The 15981-nt window shown below is 38.4% G+C and overlaps 1 protein-coding gene across 1 annotated transcript in view; it reads right to left on the bottom strand.

The window, feature by feature from the left end:
- The window catches only part of FBN1 (fibrillin 1), a 154825-nt gene that overhangs the window by 50605 nt on the left and 88239 nt on the right, over positions 1-15981 (bottom strand). Inside the window, exons 19-30 of the mRNA XM_074155888.1 lie at positions 13675-13800; positions 12893-13012; positions 11782-11919; positions 10746-10796; positions 8014-8139; positions 6997-7221; positions 5994-6119; positions 5773-5901; positions 5133-5258; positions 4878-5003; positions 3856-3978; positions 375-500 (exon numbers count right to left, since the gene is read on the bottom strand). Coding sequence (XP_074011989.1) covers positions 375-500; positions 3856-3978; positions 4878-5003; positions 5133-5258; positions 5773-5901; positions 5994-6119; positions 6997-7221; positions 8014-8139; positions 10746-10796; positions 11782-11919; positions 12893-13012; positions 13675-13800 — 1542 coding nt within the window. The remainder of the gene's footprint in view (positions 1-374; positions 501-3855; positions 3979-4877; positions 5004-5132; positions 5259-5772; positions 5902-5993; positions 6120-6996; positions 7222-8013; positions 8140-10745; positions 10797-11781; positions 11920-12892; positions 13013-13674; positions 13801-15981) is intronic.

The following is a 15981-nucleotide window of genomic DNA, read 5'->3' as shown; positions in this document are numbered from 1 at the left end:
TTTTGAGAGAAGTTTAAATCAGTACTGGTGATTCATCTTGCTAGAAATTTTCCACGGCATCATCTGCTAGCACTAGACAAAGAGCGCAAGCACTCTTCATCTGAGCTGCATGAAAACCTCACTGGAAGAAGACCCAAAACACGATGCTATAGATCATCATGTTTGCATTCTAATCCACAGGGATATACAGAGATTACATCTGCATTTGATAAACATAGCTTGTGCAATGGGACTGGTCCTACAGTCAAGTGGCCAGAGTTAGGGCAGAAGAGTAATACTCTTTACGTATCGTTGGCTGTCTACTTGGAAATAATGCCTTAATAAATAATTTTTCCCTCGTTAAAGCAGATTGGAAAATAAGTACTTTCACTTACCTATGCAAGTCTTCATGTCTTCAGATGCCATGAATCCATCATAGCAAAGACACCTGTATTCTCCTGGAATGTTTGTACACTGGCCTCCATCACAGATGTTAGGATTGTCTTCACACTCATCAATATCTATAGGGGAAAAAAATCAGACTAAAATATGCTATCTTTATGCAATGCAACTAACCATAATCATGGCAAGCAAACATTTTAATGCTCTGAAAAACATGAAGAAGATTGAATCCTTGCAAATAACTGAGTGGTATGTTGCAAAATTGTCCTGATGAGTAAGCTCTTCATCCCCAGCAAAAGTCAGTGGCAAACATCCCCCGCTGACTCCAATGGAAAGAGGAACCAACTTTGTAGGTAAAAAAGTCATTGACAGAAAAAAAACCAAACAGAATCTTCGTCACACCACACGGCTACATACAGTTGGAGATTCTTGGATACAGTCAATAATTGTTGAAGTCAACGGAAGCTCTGAAGTCAAATTCAGTGACAAAAGTACTGGACTTTACAGATTTTAAAAAAGCCATCATACATGCAGAATACCTCTGCAGATCTCAAGGGTGGTGAAACACTGGAAACAGAGTCCAACTCATGATGGGAATAATTACAGTACATATTTATTTCAGTAAGAGATTTTATGGGGTTTTTTTTTAACATTTCAGCTGACTGGTCAGGCCAGCCATATATTTACATCCTCTAGCATGTAAGTTGCTTTCTCAGTTCATGGAATTGGCCATCACTGATTGGGGCCAAGCTGTAGAAGCGGACACTTTATTATATTAATGCAGCCATGCTAAGGTCTGGAATCTTTCAGAGTCCCTGGGGTTATATTAGTGTTCCTTGTAAAAATCCCTAGAATCTCCCTGTGTCAGCACCAACATAGACCAGCAAGAGCAAAAATCAGAAACTCTGCCTAGTGATACCATGGGAAAAAAATCAGCACAAAAAGACAAGATTCAGGAACCCCCTCCAAGAGAAAGGGTGTAACTCATTATCAGACCAGTCTATTGTGGATTGCAGTAATTATGCAGCTGCAGAAAATGAACTCACTTTAACTTAAAATATTATGTTCATTATTCTTCTGTATTTCTAGCAGCTAGTGTTTGTGTGGATACACAACTTCTGCAAGGAAGAAGGCTGACCAGTCCCTGTTCATCTTAACAAGCAAATAATGTTGGCATGGACATTAGCCTGGAAATGTTAATTTGGAATGGAATTTGAATTAACATGCAAAATTAAGCTCTAGAAATGGGGATAATAATGACAGAAATAAAGAACTTTATTTACTAACCTGTCACTGTACTGATTTCACAGTTGGGGGAAAATCAGCTGACAAAGAACCTGTTGTTTCTCCTAATTGAGCTGATTATTTATGCATAACCTCACCAATTCAAACCTGACCTGCTACTGAACTGAACAGCATTCTTACCAGCTCAATTATCAAGAAATATATTCTGTAATGGCTTCTAGCTTTGTGTGATGTTAAAGATAAAAGACATGTTCACACAGAGAGCAAACTGAAAATGTAAAATATGTGTTTCACATACTCAGGTCACAGTGCTATGGTATCTTGTACCATGCACAAACATCTAACAGTAAAACCAGATATCCAGTAGAAAATGTCACAAAATACATTTTTTCTTATTTTTCACTCAGTTTAGGCAGAGGAAAAAGTTCAGCATGTGAGTTTTGAATAGTCACCAAGTGTTTATATATACAATTAACATCTCTTCAAGAGAAAGCAGCAGCATTTTTGTAAACTAAAAGGGTGGTGAAGGTGACACCTCACACCTCTGGGTATTTTCTTTGATAAAGTTTGACTTGACATCAAAGGTGTCTGGTATTTCTCCTATTTAAACTTTAGTATGTGTTGGCTATTGCATTCAAGTCTTTCTTAGAGGAGAGTATGAAAATGAATACCTAATAGCTATTACTGGCTGGCCTATGAATGAAATTCTATTTTTCAGAGTCAAGGCTGGATATAAATATGCAAAAACTTGCAACTAATATCAGATGGTTTTTTTATTCCTCACCCAGGTAGGATCTGACTACAAACTTCTATGGACATGTTTATGGTCAAGTTAATGTGTGAACAAAACCACTGAGAATCCATCCCTTCCCCACAGCAAAGGCAATTGCTTCCTCCCTTTTTCATTTTGAGAAGGGCAAGATGGTAGTTTTCTATTCCAAAGTTTGGGTAAGTTTTTGTATGAACTTGCCTTGTCTAGAAACTTGACCTAAACCAAACTATTTCTAATCTAAATATTTTAGGGTTTGAAACACCTAATTTCAGGGTCAGTCAAATTTGCACTTTTTCCAGTTCATTTCTTCCTTTGAGCAAGGGTCCAGTGCTTGCTGAAGATTGGCTATTTTGCATCTTTCTGACAATGCAAGCTACAATGTGGGGGCAAACTACATTTAACTATGCTTTAGGGCTCTGTTATCCTTTGGAATGGTAGCAAGCAGCCTCAGGGTAATTGAGACCCTGGTCAGAGGTCTATAAATATTTACAAATTCTAAATGTGAGCTCTCTCGATTAATTCGGTATAGAAAACTCTCCATTTGTTCAACTATAAAGGCAATTCTATCCCAAGGGATTAACCCTGTTATATTTCTCATGCTCTTCAAGGATCTCTTGGATGGAATTGGCAAACAGCTCGCAAATATTCACATGCCTCAGCGGGCCAGTGGTTGTGCAGCAAGAAGTAAGGGAAGAGTAGGGTAGAACTATCCTTCCAGCAACCTATGTGGAAATCACCACGTACAACTCACTTACTGGGATTATGATTCCCAGACTCCCAAGGGAGATCACCTGGCTGTTACAGAGCTCTGAAAATTTTCTCACAAACCCTGTTTAGAGTGCAAGAGAGCTGTTTCTGAAGATAGATTCATGCTATTCAGATTTCAGTTGGACTGAAAGTTGTTCAGTTTTGAAGTAATGCAGCATACTTGCATTAAACAAAGAATTAAAAATAGCAATTTTCTTGCTTGCTTAAGAGCAGATACCACACAACCTCAGAACAGGGCAATCAGCTCCTTTTCTAGCATTTCTGCATATTCTCTCTCCAATAGAACCATACAGTACACATGCAGAGCATTTTTGCTTGTATTAATGATGTTTCTTTCCATTGACTTCAACATATTTGGGATTTGGATCTAATAGAACACCTTAAGGGAGAAAATTTATCTCCTACAGAAAAAATTACAGCTTCTTGTTACCAAGTTCAGAATAAACTTGTACATTTTCTGAAATTATGAAGAATCAATTCCCTTCAAAGCAATTCAGTTCTTCAGTTGTCCAATTCTGACATTTTGGAGATGTTTACTTTAGAAAAAAAACTTTCTATGCATTCATTACTTTTTTTTTTTAACAGTATATTTGTTACAATAGCTTTAATCTTAGAAAAAAAAAAAAGTCCATTTTTGAACTATTGAAATAAACACTTCCAGCAGAAAAGTTCCCAACAACCTCCCTTACCAGTGCATGTCCTGTGGTCTGGCATGAGCGCAAAGCCTTGTTTACAGCTACATTCATAGCTGCCCTCCGAATTTGTACAGAAGTTCTCACAGCCTCCATTCATTATACTGCACTCATCAATATCTAAAAAAAAGGAGAAAATTACAGTTAAAACCCACATTATTTTTTACTTTAAAGCACATTTCAAGGACACACTTTGAGTCAGCTTTCCAAAACAGCATCAATCCAGAACCCACACTTGATATTTGCACTCTTCTTGAACATTCAAGTGTTTGCAAATATAGGCATTGGGATGGATGTCAGGAAGATGAGGAAAAGAGATGATCCGACTACATATACAAATACCTCTGCAGTTCTATTTCTATATATATCAAAATACCACTGCTGGGTTACCATAGTATCATGAAGGCAGTGAAGTTTTTGTAAGGATCAAGGGAAAAAATATCTACCAGGCAGAATTAAAGCCAGTGGATTTTTCATGTATTTCCATGGCACAACAAAACGTATGCATATAAGAGTGCACAAGACATGATTTAGGATAAATGCCATTTACAAAATGTGGCTTTAAGGAAATAGTTACTGGAAAGGCCCCATATTTGAGACAATTGCAGATCAAATTAGGACAAATTCAATCAAACCACATGATTCTAGTCCATGGTCTGCCAGGAATGCTGATTTTTAATAAAATATAGAACTTGGGATTTAACAAGGTATTCCCTCTTAATAATCAAAGTTTGAAGTCTTAGGCTATTTAGAATAATATGCTATTTTATGCATCATGATTGATTTACTAGAGAAAATAAGCTACTACCTAATTAACTGTAGTGCTGACATAATTTCTTTCATTCCTCACAAGTAATGGATGTGCACATTTTGGGGCTTTTTGTATACTATTTTGACAGAGTGTACTAGATTTTTGAATCACAGTTAGAAATGTCTTTATACAACTACTAAAAATGAAACAATTGGTTATGTTTTATCTTCCCTATTTGCTAGAGACCCCGTGTAGATTTTGCCCTTACCAACACAGTACAACTTGTCAGGTGTGGACTGATATCCAGGGTTGCACGCACACTGATACTTTCCAATCAGGTTGACACAATGTCCATTTCGGCACAGGTTGGTGCTTAAGTCACATTCATTAATGTCTGTTGCAAAAGAAAAAGAGTTTTAGGTCTGAATGAAAATGACACTAAAGAAAACATTGTAAATGCACATGCAGCACAAGAGTGGTATGAAAAGCTGGGCACAACATTGATTTTGTCTGCACGTCTCACCTATACATGCAGATATATTTGGTGATATCTGATGGCCTGGAGGACAATCGCACCGGAAACTTCCCTCTGTGTTGATGCATGTGCCACCTCGGCAGAGAAGGGGATTGCGCTGACACTCATCAATGTCTGTGGGGAGAAGGGAAGGCACATCACTGCAGGAGCCAGCACTGCCACAGCAGCAGCCCATCCCTCCCCATAGTCTGCTACCCTACACAGCACCGTCTGACTAGGTTGGACCTGGAGCCTTTCCTCAAACAAGTCATCCCTTACACTGCAGTGCAGTTAAAAAAATAAAATAAAATAAATTCAAAAAAGGCTGCTTCTAAATTTTAATCTACTCTAACTTCAAAGTTCAGGATGGTGTCTCACTTAGCAAAATGAGGATTGTGGGGATAAATTTAACATCCTAGAATCCTGTCCCTTGCTCAATTCTGCTGTGGCATCCTGCAGAAGCAGCAAAGTCCCCACTCATTTGGGGTGGAAATCAAGTTGAAGTGAGCTTTAATAAGACACAAAATGAGAGAGATCTAAACCCAGGCACTATCAAACCTTCAAAAAAAATAAAACCCACAAAAAACCCCTGCATAGCATAGTAGCATATAGCATACTACTGCACATCTATGGTCTGTAAAAAACATACCCATGCAGTTTTTCATCATCATAAATCCACTTTCATAGCCTTCAAAACATTCACATTCAAAGTCTCCAGGAGTATTGACACAGATGCCTTGGCCACAAAGATCAGGAGAGATGCGGCATTCATCAATATCTGTAACACAAAACACATTCACAATATTTTCAAAGGAGTTCAGTTTTTCCTTCTCAAATCAAAGTTATGAGAGATATATCCATGCAGTTTACCTGTGCAATTCCTCTCTTCAGAATCAAGGGCAAATCCACTGTCACATCTACACTTAAAACTGCCAATAGTATTTCTGCATTTTCCATGGGTACAAAGACTGGGGACCATTTTACATTCATTGATATCTAAAAATGAAACAGTAAGCACATATGATGTTATCACTTCATACAAAAACAATGGAAACCATACAAAACACACAAAACTAGCAACAGCAATTGTCATTCATATATATTTCCCTCTCCTTTCAGACTTCAGAATGTTTAGGTTTGGGGTAACTGGCTTCCTTTATAAACATATTCACATCCATTTGTTCTTCTGACACTGTCCAGCTTAACACCAGTGGTAACCCTGAAAAGATGGCTTTCAGCAAATGATGCTAGAGTGTCACTGTGTGATTCCCGTTTAATGTTGGAAGCTTACCAACAACAGTCATAACAAGACTTGGTTTACAGTAAATTAAATTCTGCTGACTTGAGCTATCATCCTGGAAACATTTTTTTCTACTTCTCCAAGTAGCTCTACAAGAAATTCCCAAAATTATTCACCTTCCCTTGCTTGCTCCACAGTAGAATTAAAGTTATTACACCCTGCACAGGTAAGAAGGATTGCTCTTTCAATGCATCCAAAGCTGACTGCTCAGTTTGTTCCAGTTCTTGCTCTAAGAGGTGCCCGGTTTTCAAAGTTATTCCATCAGCCAGAGGTGCCATTAGATGCAACACAGGAGGCAAATTCAGGCACAATTAACCTCTCTAGTAGAGACACAAATTTAGTGTTTTGAAGCCGCAGCATTATGTAGCATTTAATGGTTAGTGACACAGACTAAATTATCTTATTCTGGGCTTAATTTCCATGAAATCTAACTGGATTTTCAAATGTGCCTTAAGGTGAGCGAAGTGCCTGACTCTCATTGAAATCTTCAAACCCACAGGAATTGTCCAAGGGAAGAGTAGGAGGAAAACCCAGTGGGATTTGCTGGCAATGAACCACAAAAGGATCACATACCTTTAGAGAAAGGTTTCCCAGTTATCTCTATTTTCGTAGAGAACCCAGGTCCTCTTGGACAAAGAGCTTCAAATTCAGGTGATCCCTTCAGAGGACACTCCTCACACTCAAAGCCCCATGCTGCTCCCACTGAACAGCAGCAAGCATCCATTCGGTGTCGGCCTGGGATTTGTGAGGTGCATTGCTCATCTTCATGCTGCAGATAGCAACTCTCCAAGCGAATGTCTGTTGGGCAATTGAACAATATGTTGAGAGAGAAAGAGAGTATTTAGTTCACTGCAGAGGAATCCTTTTCCAGAAACTCTTCACAAGACAGTTTGCTCTGTGTTTTTGTGGACTCACAGGAACATACCAAGCACACTGCATAATTTCTAACATCAAAATATTAGCGGTAAACTCAGAAATTAAGAGTTGAAGTAAGTTTAAAGCACCATTCTGATAATGGTGCTCCACACAAAGTAAATTTTGGATCAGAAGACTTTAAGCATTCCAGCTTATCATATCTATATAAGGCCTTTTAATTACTACAAGCTATGCCCTCTTCCGAGACAAATCTTAGGCATTTACTGTCATAAAGGGACAAAGGTGCTTTGGATGGACAGCATGCAAAACTTTGATATTCTGTTGCATCCTCCATTGAGGTGTACGGTGTGGCTAGGAACACCACGTCCCACCTCAGACACCTGAGTCCTGGCCCACAGCAGTCCCCCCTACACCCTTTTGACCGTGGTGATTTCAGTGGGGCTGCCGATGAAGAGTGCTAAGAGCACAGATGATCTGTAGGGAACTAAACGCGATTCACCAGCTAGCAGATGGTGATGGGCTTTAGCTACTCCTACTGCAGTCTGTTCATATTCCAGTTGAACTAAGCTCATGTCCCTGATTGATTCCATTTGAAAATTACTTATGTGAACAGAAATAATTTTCCGTTCTTGTAAGAAAACAAGCAGCACAAATATTGCTCACCACATAGATTTGCTCTCCCCTAGTAGACCTGTAAATGGAATTAATACCTACCAAGACATGTCCGTCCAGAAGCATCTAGAGTCATTCCATTGGGGCACTGGCAAACAAACGAACCCAAGGTATTGACACACTGCCCGTTTGTACAGACTCCAGGAAACACCTCACATTCATTTACATCTATTTCCAAACAAAATGTGAATAAAAGTAATCACTAGAATGCTGTATATAAAAAAATCAGAAAAAATATGAACATTCTAATGTTTGTTTTTTAGGATAAAATACAAAATCACAGCAGTTTACATGGCCCGACAAAATTCCAAATATTGAGGATTTCCTATACTAGTCAGCCAGAACCAATTAATTACAGAAAACTGATGATGATTAGAAATAATACATATTGCTATTTGCCATTCCCACATATACTGAAATCAAACTCAAAAGTAAAAAAAAAAGGGAGAGGCATTTAAAAATTGTATCAATTTTCATACTCACTGTGGGCCAGATTTTTGAAGCAAATGGGCAAAGAAAGACAAAGGTAAGTGCATAATGAGATTATGCATTATTCCAAAGAGATTAAGTTATGCTGTGGCTTTTTTAACTTTTTTTTTCCATTTCTGTATTTTTAATGTTTGTGTCTTCTCAGGCACACCTCTGCATGTCTGGAAACTACAACACTGTTTGAAATCTGGCCCCATGACCTTGTCAGCAATCAGTAACTTTATATAGATTAAAATAAACTCCTTATGACTGCACACAGAGTTTAAGTTCATTAAGTAAAGATTATATTTCTATATTTAAGTGGCAAATTTAGCACTTTTGGGTAAGGATAATTTGATTAACTGTGATAGCTTGGCCTGAGCATAAAAAAATGTTTAGTAATCTAAGTGTGGGGTCCTTCCACCACTGTCCTTTGTGAAAAGCATGTGCTTCACCACTGCCTTCAGGAAAAAGCCTCCAGCATTAATTATGGCCCAAGATGAAGTGTGACAGGAGAGGAGAAGAACAAGAAACGAGAAAAGAATGACTCTGATAATCTATAGCTGAACACTGAGGTATAGAGTAATCAAGAAGTGGGTAGGTTGGACTCACTAAGCCTCCAGACAAAACTCCCAGTGCGAACAGACTCCACAGCTCTCAAACCACACAGAGCAGGGTGGAGGATAAGCGTGGGGTGGACATCAGTGGCCTCTGCCCTTGAACGGATATTATAAATAAAGGGCCCATATTGACTGGAAGGCAGGAAGTAAAAAAACCCGTGGACTATTGAAACCACTGAAAGGCAGTTCACAGCCTGTGAGCCATACTCCAGCAGACAACTCCAGGGCTCACCCGTAAACTAGAGAAACACTGCCAATTTAGCTTGGTTATTTCCTTGCACAAGGTCCATTACTCATTTTACATGGGCTGTGTATTGGAGAACTGAGTATCACCTTTTGGGAACTAAACTTACTCCCTTGTCCTGTCTCTCACTTGCCAGTAAATTTCCTAGAGATCTTCCCCTGTCTTGGAAAATGCTTACATTGGTTGAAACCCAAATACGGCTTCAGTATGTTAAAAGCAGGGGAAACTACTCTGAAAAATCTAGGGCTATCCAGGTCCCATTGAAATGAGAAAGATTAAAGCATGTAATAGATGTAATCCGAAGTGCTGGTAAAGGAAATGCTGAAAACAGTTATGTCTACATCTTGGAAGCATAAACTTTCCATCCCAGCAGTGTTGAAAATGTTCTAAAACTTTCCTTGTGAAGAGAGATAGGTGGGGCCACTTTTTTTTTTTCCCTTTTCTTTCACTTACACACTCCAGAAAGTGTTGCTGAGGTCAGATAAGTTATGTACAGTGGGTCTGCAGCACAGACGCGCCAAGGTATTCAGTCATCATTTGGAAAGCAAAGACTATGTGTGAGGGTGTTCCTCTTTTTTAAATTTTTTTAAAATTTTATTTTTTGTTAAGGGGAAAAACAATGTTTCTTTATGGAAGCTACATATGGGAGTAATTTTTTGAAAATATTTTAACTGCAGTGTCATGTCAGATGTTGTCAGTCAGGATGACCCACAGCAGTTTGAGACTCTCTGAGCTTCTGCATATTATGGAAATATGCAGTACTTTGCCAGGGGTTCAAATCAATTCAAATGAAGATGAAATAGGGTGGGACCTTCAATTCTCACAGAATAGTATAGAGTCATCTCATACCAAGCAAAAAGCTACACATTAAAAAAATCTACAGCTTTTTCTCTAACCAAAGTTTAACTGTGTCCTGATGCCTTTTTTTTCCTTTTACTTTTTTTTTTTTTTTAAAACGACAATGAAACTATGCTTTGGAACGTGTCTGATTTCATATAATGTTGCATGGAAGAAAGCCAAGATTAAGAAAATAAAACCCCAAAACTTTCTTATGAAATACAGCCTTTAAACATTCTTCTTCTAAAGCATAGTAATGACTTGTCATACCACTGTATCAATAATGCCATGTTTTATTACATATATAAGATGAATACTTTGCCCAAATAGGTTACACAGTTAATGGTATTTGAAGAGAGAGAACCATCTCCTTATACTGGTAGACACTATATTTGCAAGTGTGTACTTTGAGATAAACTGTGAGTATGTAGGAATGTTAAACAAACTGAAACCAAATTCATCCCTGACATAACTCTAATGAAGTCAATGGAACTACACGAGGTAAGAATTTGGCAGTGTTCCTCTATGCTAAATTAACCACTTAAATCAAAACACTGACATTTTTTCATTCAAGCTCTGATTTATGTTAAGGCAACAATAAATACCTTCACACAATGTTCCTCTTATTCTTGAATATCCCTTTTGACATATTGGGTCTGTAAAACAAACAAAAGTGATCTTTTAGAATGCTACAGTCCAAAACTCACCATTAACTTATTGTGCAAAACTGATCATGTGAATTATTATCTCAAGTTTGTTGCTATGAGAAGTCTTAGTGCTTAGACAGTATTTCAGTATTTTCTGAAATAATAAAGAGATAAGATGGGGCAACTACAAAAACTATCTAGGGTGTCAGTCATTGTCCTCTTTTGCTTCCTGTGTGTCTTATCTAGCTAACCCAAAAGCAGTTTTATGATTCCTGCTTCATTCAAATCAATTAATTCATTTAACTTGATCACAGTACATTACAGCCCTATTTACCATGGATGGCTGAGGATGAATTCTGCTAAGATATACAGGATGAATTTAACTACAGATTTGAGCAAACTAGCAGCTTTCAGCATATAGAAATAACAAGCCACACACATTTCTGCATTCATCAGCTCATCTTTGGGTTCCCAGCTCATCTGACAGTTTAGCCTAATTATCAAGTGAATATGCAGAGACCTCAACCCATTTCTTGATCAACCGTATGATTCTCTAGGTCATCAGTTAATCTACAGAGTATAATAACAAGGGCTACTCCCTCTCCTCCCTCCATTACCACACCAAAGATCCGTTTGTTGCAAACATTTTCTTGGGAGCTCTAGGGAACATGCATCTATTGCTACATCATTAGAACTCTAGATCACTAATCATGACAAACCATGCTAAAGTAATGCTGACTATAGGTGTGGTCCTTTCCCTTCAGAATTTAAACTTTCAGAATGTTTACTATAAAATCTGAAGTTAGAACCTTCTATAGCTACATGCTACCTCTCAAATATTAAGACTTCTCTTTTTCAGACTGAATAAGGAATGAGTGCTTGATAATAGAACAAGTAATTTGTCTAGCCTGTGCCCGAACTTCTATGACAATAATCTGGACCATCCTCAGAACAGGAAAAATCCTAGGTTCCTGAGCAAAATGAACAGGGTTACCTCGTTCACATGGTGTACACGGGCTTCCCCAAGCAGCACCTAGTGAGGAACAGCACTGGGACTTCAGAGTTGCTCCGTTGATATTTATTTCACATCTTCCATCCACTATGTTCTGCCAACAGGTACCCTTAACAGTTTCTGTTTGGAAAAAACCCCAGTGTATTGTCATGCAGATTGTTTAGCATTATACAATAATGTATTTGCAAACACACTTCAATTTAACTACAAAGAAGAATCACCCTTTCATTGTAACTTACCATATCAGATCTGAATTTATTTTAAAAGCTCTTAATTTATCCTTCTCTATGCTGGACTACAGCCTGAAATCGTCCCAGCACAGAGCCCGTGGCAATCCTAGGTTATGCTTATTGACCTTAACAGTGAATATCTCAATGCCATTCAAGACCTGTGTGTACTTATTACAACTCAGATTAGAGGCACATGCAGAAGAATGGGGTAGTATGTGAACCCTTTCTAATTCTTCCATTGATCTATTCGATCCCCTAGTCTGGATATCTGATCTTCCCATACGGGCAGTGGCAGGATGTAGCTAAAGATCAGACAGAGCTATAGTTCCACGGTTTTCCTCACTGACTAGGGAACAGCTATAGATTACTGTCCCTCCAGAACAGGTAAGGGAAGAAACTAGGGAGTCCACAGAGGATCTGAGTCGCAGCATTGTCTGTAGCTTCTCTTGAGCTGGTCTGGACTGTACACAACTCACTCATGCCCTATTTCAAATCGAAAACTGGCCTTTCCAGAGAGCAGATCTTAAAGAGAACATGTCCACCTGTCTTGCAGGAGGAATTAAGTGCATGAGCATAGTCCTGAAGAAGTAGTCTTAGCATTTCTGTATTTGTTACAAAAAAGATTTCATCTCTTATTCAAATTTGACATGGAAGCACACCATGCTCCCAAGTGCTAATCACACTTCATGCACCCACAGCAATGGTGGAAACAAACACTTTCTTAGCATTTGTTTCTGTAACGTTTTCCAATGAATTTATCTACACAAGTTATTTTTAAATATTTTCTAAACTTGGTATACAGTGTTTCTATGTTACTGGACATTTTCAAACAGCAAACATATAATCTTCAGAAGAATAAATACCTATGCAGATGGTTCTGGTTGGATCCAAAGTACTTTCAGGAGAACATTCACATGCAAAAGAGCCTGGTGTGTTTTTGCACACACCATTGACGCAGGGGTTAGATTCACACTCATCAATATCTAGAAAAGAAACACACTGCCATTAATGCCGGGAAGCATTAACAAAAAAACATTTGGCCTTTTTTAGGTTAGGGAAAAACGGAAGAAGCTTTTCTCATGACCAGTTTTCCTGATATTTTGTTTTTCTAGTATGAAACTCTTCAACAATAGACTAATGATGCACGTGTCCTAAAGGCACACTAACATGTTAGAACATTAAAACATTGATCTTGGAAGCATCGTCTCATTTTTCTGTGATACCCAGCTACTGCCATGCTTTATGGTGATGGACTGTGTTGTTTAAATGATCGGATACACATCCTATCTATGACTCAAAAGGGGTTCAAACTGGGAACTATCTGGCTCTGTTCTCCACACAAGATAACAGATTTGCAAAACTTGGTTATTCTCAAGTTTTTCTCATCCTTGGCACAGTGTGGGCCCACTGGCAGTAGTCAATAAGGAAAGTGCTAATACAGATCTAATATAGGCTATTCCATGAGGTTATATAATGCTTTAATTTTTGGCCTTGTCTAGCCTCATTCCCCTACTTCCCCATATAATCTCTTTATGCAGTTTTTAGTTCTACATACTACCTCCTCATCAACGTCCAAAGTATTTCTGGCAATCTGAAAACAATCCAAATGAATAAAACTAGGATGAAATGGAGTGTTACCAATTACCTTCACATGTCTTTAGGTCAGGAGTGTATACAAATCCTTTTGGACAGGTGCAGGTGAAACTTCCAGGGGTATTTCTGCATTGCCCGTTGTCACAAAGCAGCATGTTCAGTGCACATTCATCAATGTCTACAATGAAAATCAAGAACTTTTAAAGAAAGAAAACATTTCTGGAATAGAAGCCAGGGCAGAATTTTCCTCCCAGCAGCCACATTTCATTAGATTTTGTGTACGTGGACAGAAGACGTCGACAAAGGGGCAGAGGGGGAGGGAGAGAGAGAGAGAGAAAATACTCATACATATGACTTACGCTACTTTTCAAAGACATTAAAAAGATTTCTAGATTCTTTTCGCAGACAACAGGCTTGGAATTATTTCAAATAGAAATGACCACTCCAAATAAACTAACTCTAAAGATCCCACTTACTGCACCTTCCTTCTTCATGAAAACTATCATTAAAATAATGGAAACAATAACAGTTATATGAATTCAAACCACACAAATATTACCTAGAGAAAAAATAACATTTTAATTTTGTTTTTTAAATAGGGCAAAATAAAAAGAAAAAAGCCACTCTGTATATTTTTGTTGACTTTTTCCTATGCTTTATTCTTTAGCAGGCTGCTTTGCTTTTATAAGAGCTCATACTTCCTTTCTACACATACACATAACATGCGATGGCCAAACCATGGTTCAAAATAAAGCTGAGGATCACATTTTCACCTATCCTATATTGTGGAATAGGTCTATGTACTCTCTGATTCTCTGTACAGCAGCCCCCATAGTCATGAAAGAAATGAGGAGAGGATTGGTTTGGAAAGGTTTGCTGGTTATCCTGTTCTTTAAATCACCATTTTCTCCAAGCGGGCTCTGAACCATCTTAAATGTTATGGTTAGCAAGGCCAATGTAAGTCTACACTTGCTTCAGAGGTGAAAAATTTAAATAGAAATGCTAGTGCTAAATTTCAATAGCCCTTAGGAGATCTTTGGAAGAGTTGTGGTCATTGGAGAGAAGTTGCAAGAAGGTGGCAATGGGCCATGAATGGCAGGTGAAGACCAGGAGAGACCCCAAGAGCAGACAGGAACAATTGGCTAAGTTCGAGAGGCCTCAGAAAGCGTTGAGAGAAGTTGGGAAGACTCAGAGGATCAGTGCAGCAGCTGGGAATAGCAAAAGTGCGAGGAAAAGTAGGGAGATTTGCAGAATAAAACAGACCGTGTGGGAAGCTTCACAGGAGTTCAGAAAAATTGAGAGAGGGCCAGGTGGAACATTATGGAAGAATGGGAAACAGCTGTGATGGAGCATGGATGTGGGCTGCAACAGGGTGGGCTGGGGAGCAGCTGGAAAACTCACAGATGGATGGGGAGAAAAGAAGGGATGCCATAAACTGCAGGCAGACACTGAAATGGGACATAGATAATTAAAGCCAAAGAAACAAATGGGAAAATGGGATGAATTACAGCATGACTTTTATCAAAGACAGGTCAACTCTTTTTTTGGTTTTGTTTTTTTGTTTTGTTTTGGGTTTTTTTTAAATAAGATAGTGGATAGTTTAGACTGGGATAACACAGATGACTTAAGCTATTTAGGTTTAAGTAGAGAATACAGAACCCAAATAAAATTATTATGTAAGCTGAAGATAACAGGAAGGAATTTAAGAACTTTAAGGTGGTTCCAGGGCTGGCTGAAGGGGAGATTACAGTAGGGTATATTAAAAAGGGGAGTAATCACCATGGAGAGAGGATATTAGCAATGCCTTTCAGGGATCAGTCTTGGGACTGGTCCTATAAAATATTCATTGCAATGGAGAAATAAAAAATGAATGGGATCAAAAATTGTGGACAACATTGAGCTGGAAGCTATTACCAATACAGAGAATCATGCAAGACTAAATTTATCTTGACATGTGAATGAGAGAAATAAGATGAAATATAAACACCAACGTTCAAAACCTTGCAATTAGGGACCAATAACATGCTATAAACCAGAACTCATCAGTTAAAGACTATTGAGAAGAGAAAACTCTGGATGTAACTCCCAATTAGAGTTTGACTTTGATCCCAAAGTACAACATCTATTTGAGAAAAGACTAACACACTCTAGAATCAATTTAGGCAGGACATTCACAGAATCACAGAATTCTCAAAGTTGGAAGGGATCTCTAGAGATCATCTAGTCCAACTCCGCTGCTAAAGTAGGATTTCCTAGAGCACATTCCTAGGGGTAATGGAGAATTGTTGCCACCACTACAGAAGGCGCTGGTTAGACCTCATCAGAACATTGCATACTGGTCAGACCAGTCATTTTCAAG

Source organism: Numenius arquata, chromosome 11 (assembly GCF_964106895.1).
Source record: "Numenius arquata chromosome 11, bNumArq3.hap1.1, whole genome shotgun sequence".
Lineage (NCBI taxonomy): Eukaryota > Metazoa > Chordata > Aves > Charadriiformes > Scolopacidae > Numenius > Numenius arquata.
The sequence above is the reverse complement of the archived record's forward strand: the minus strand, read 5'-3'. Positions and strand labels throughout refer to the sequence as shown.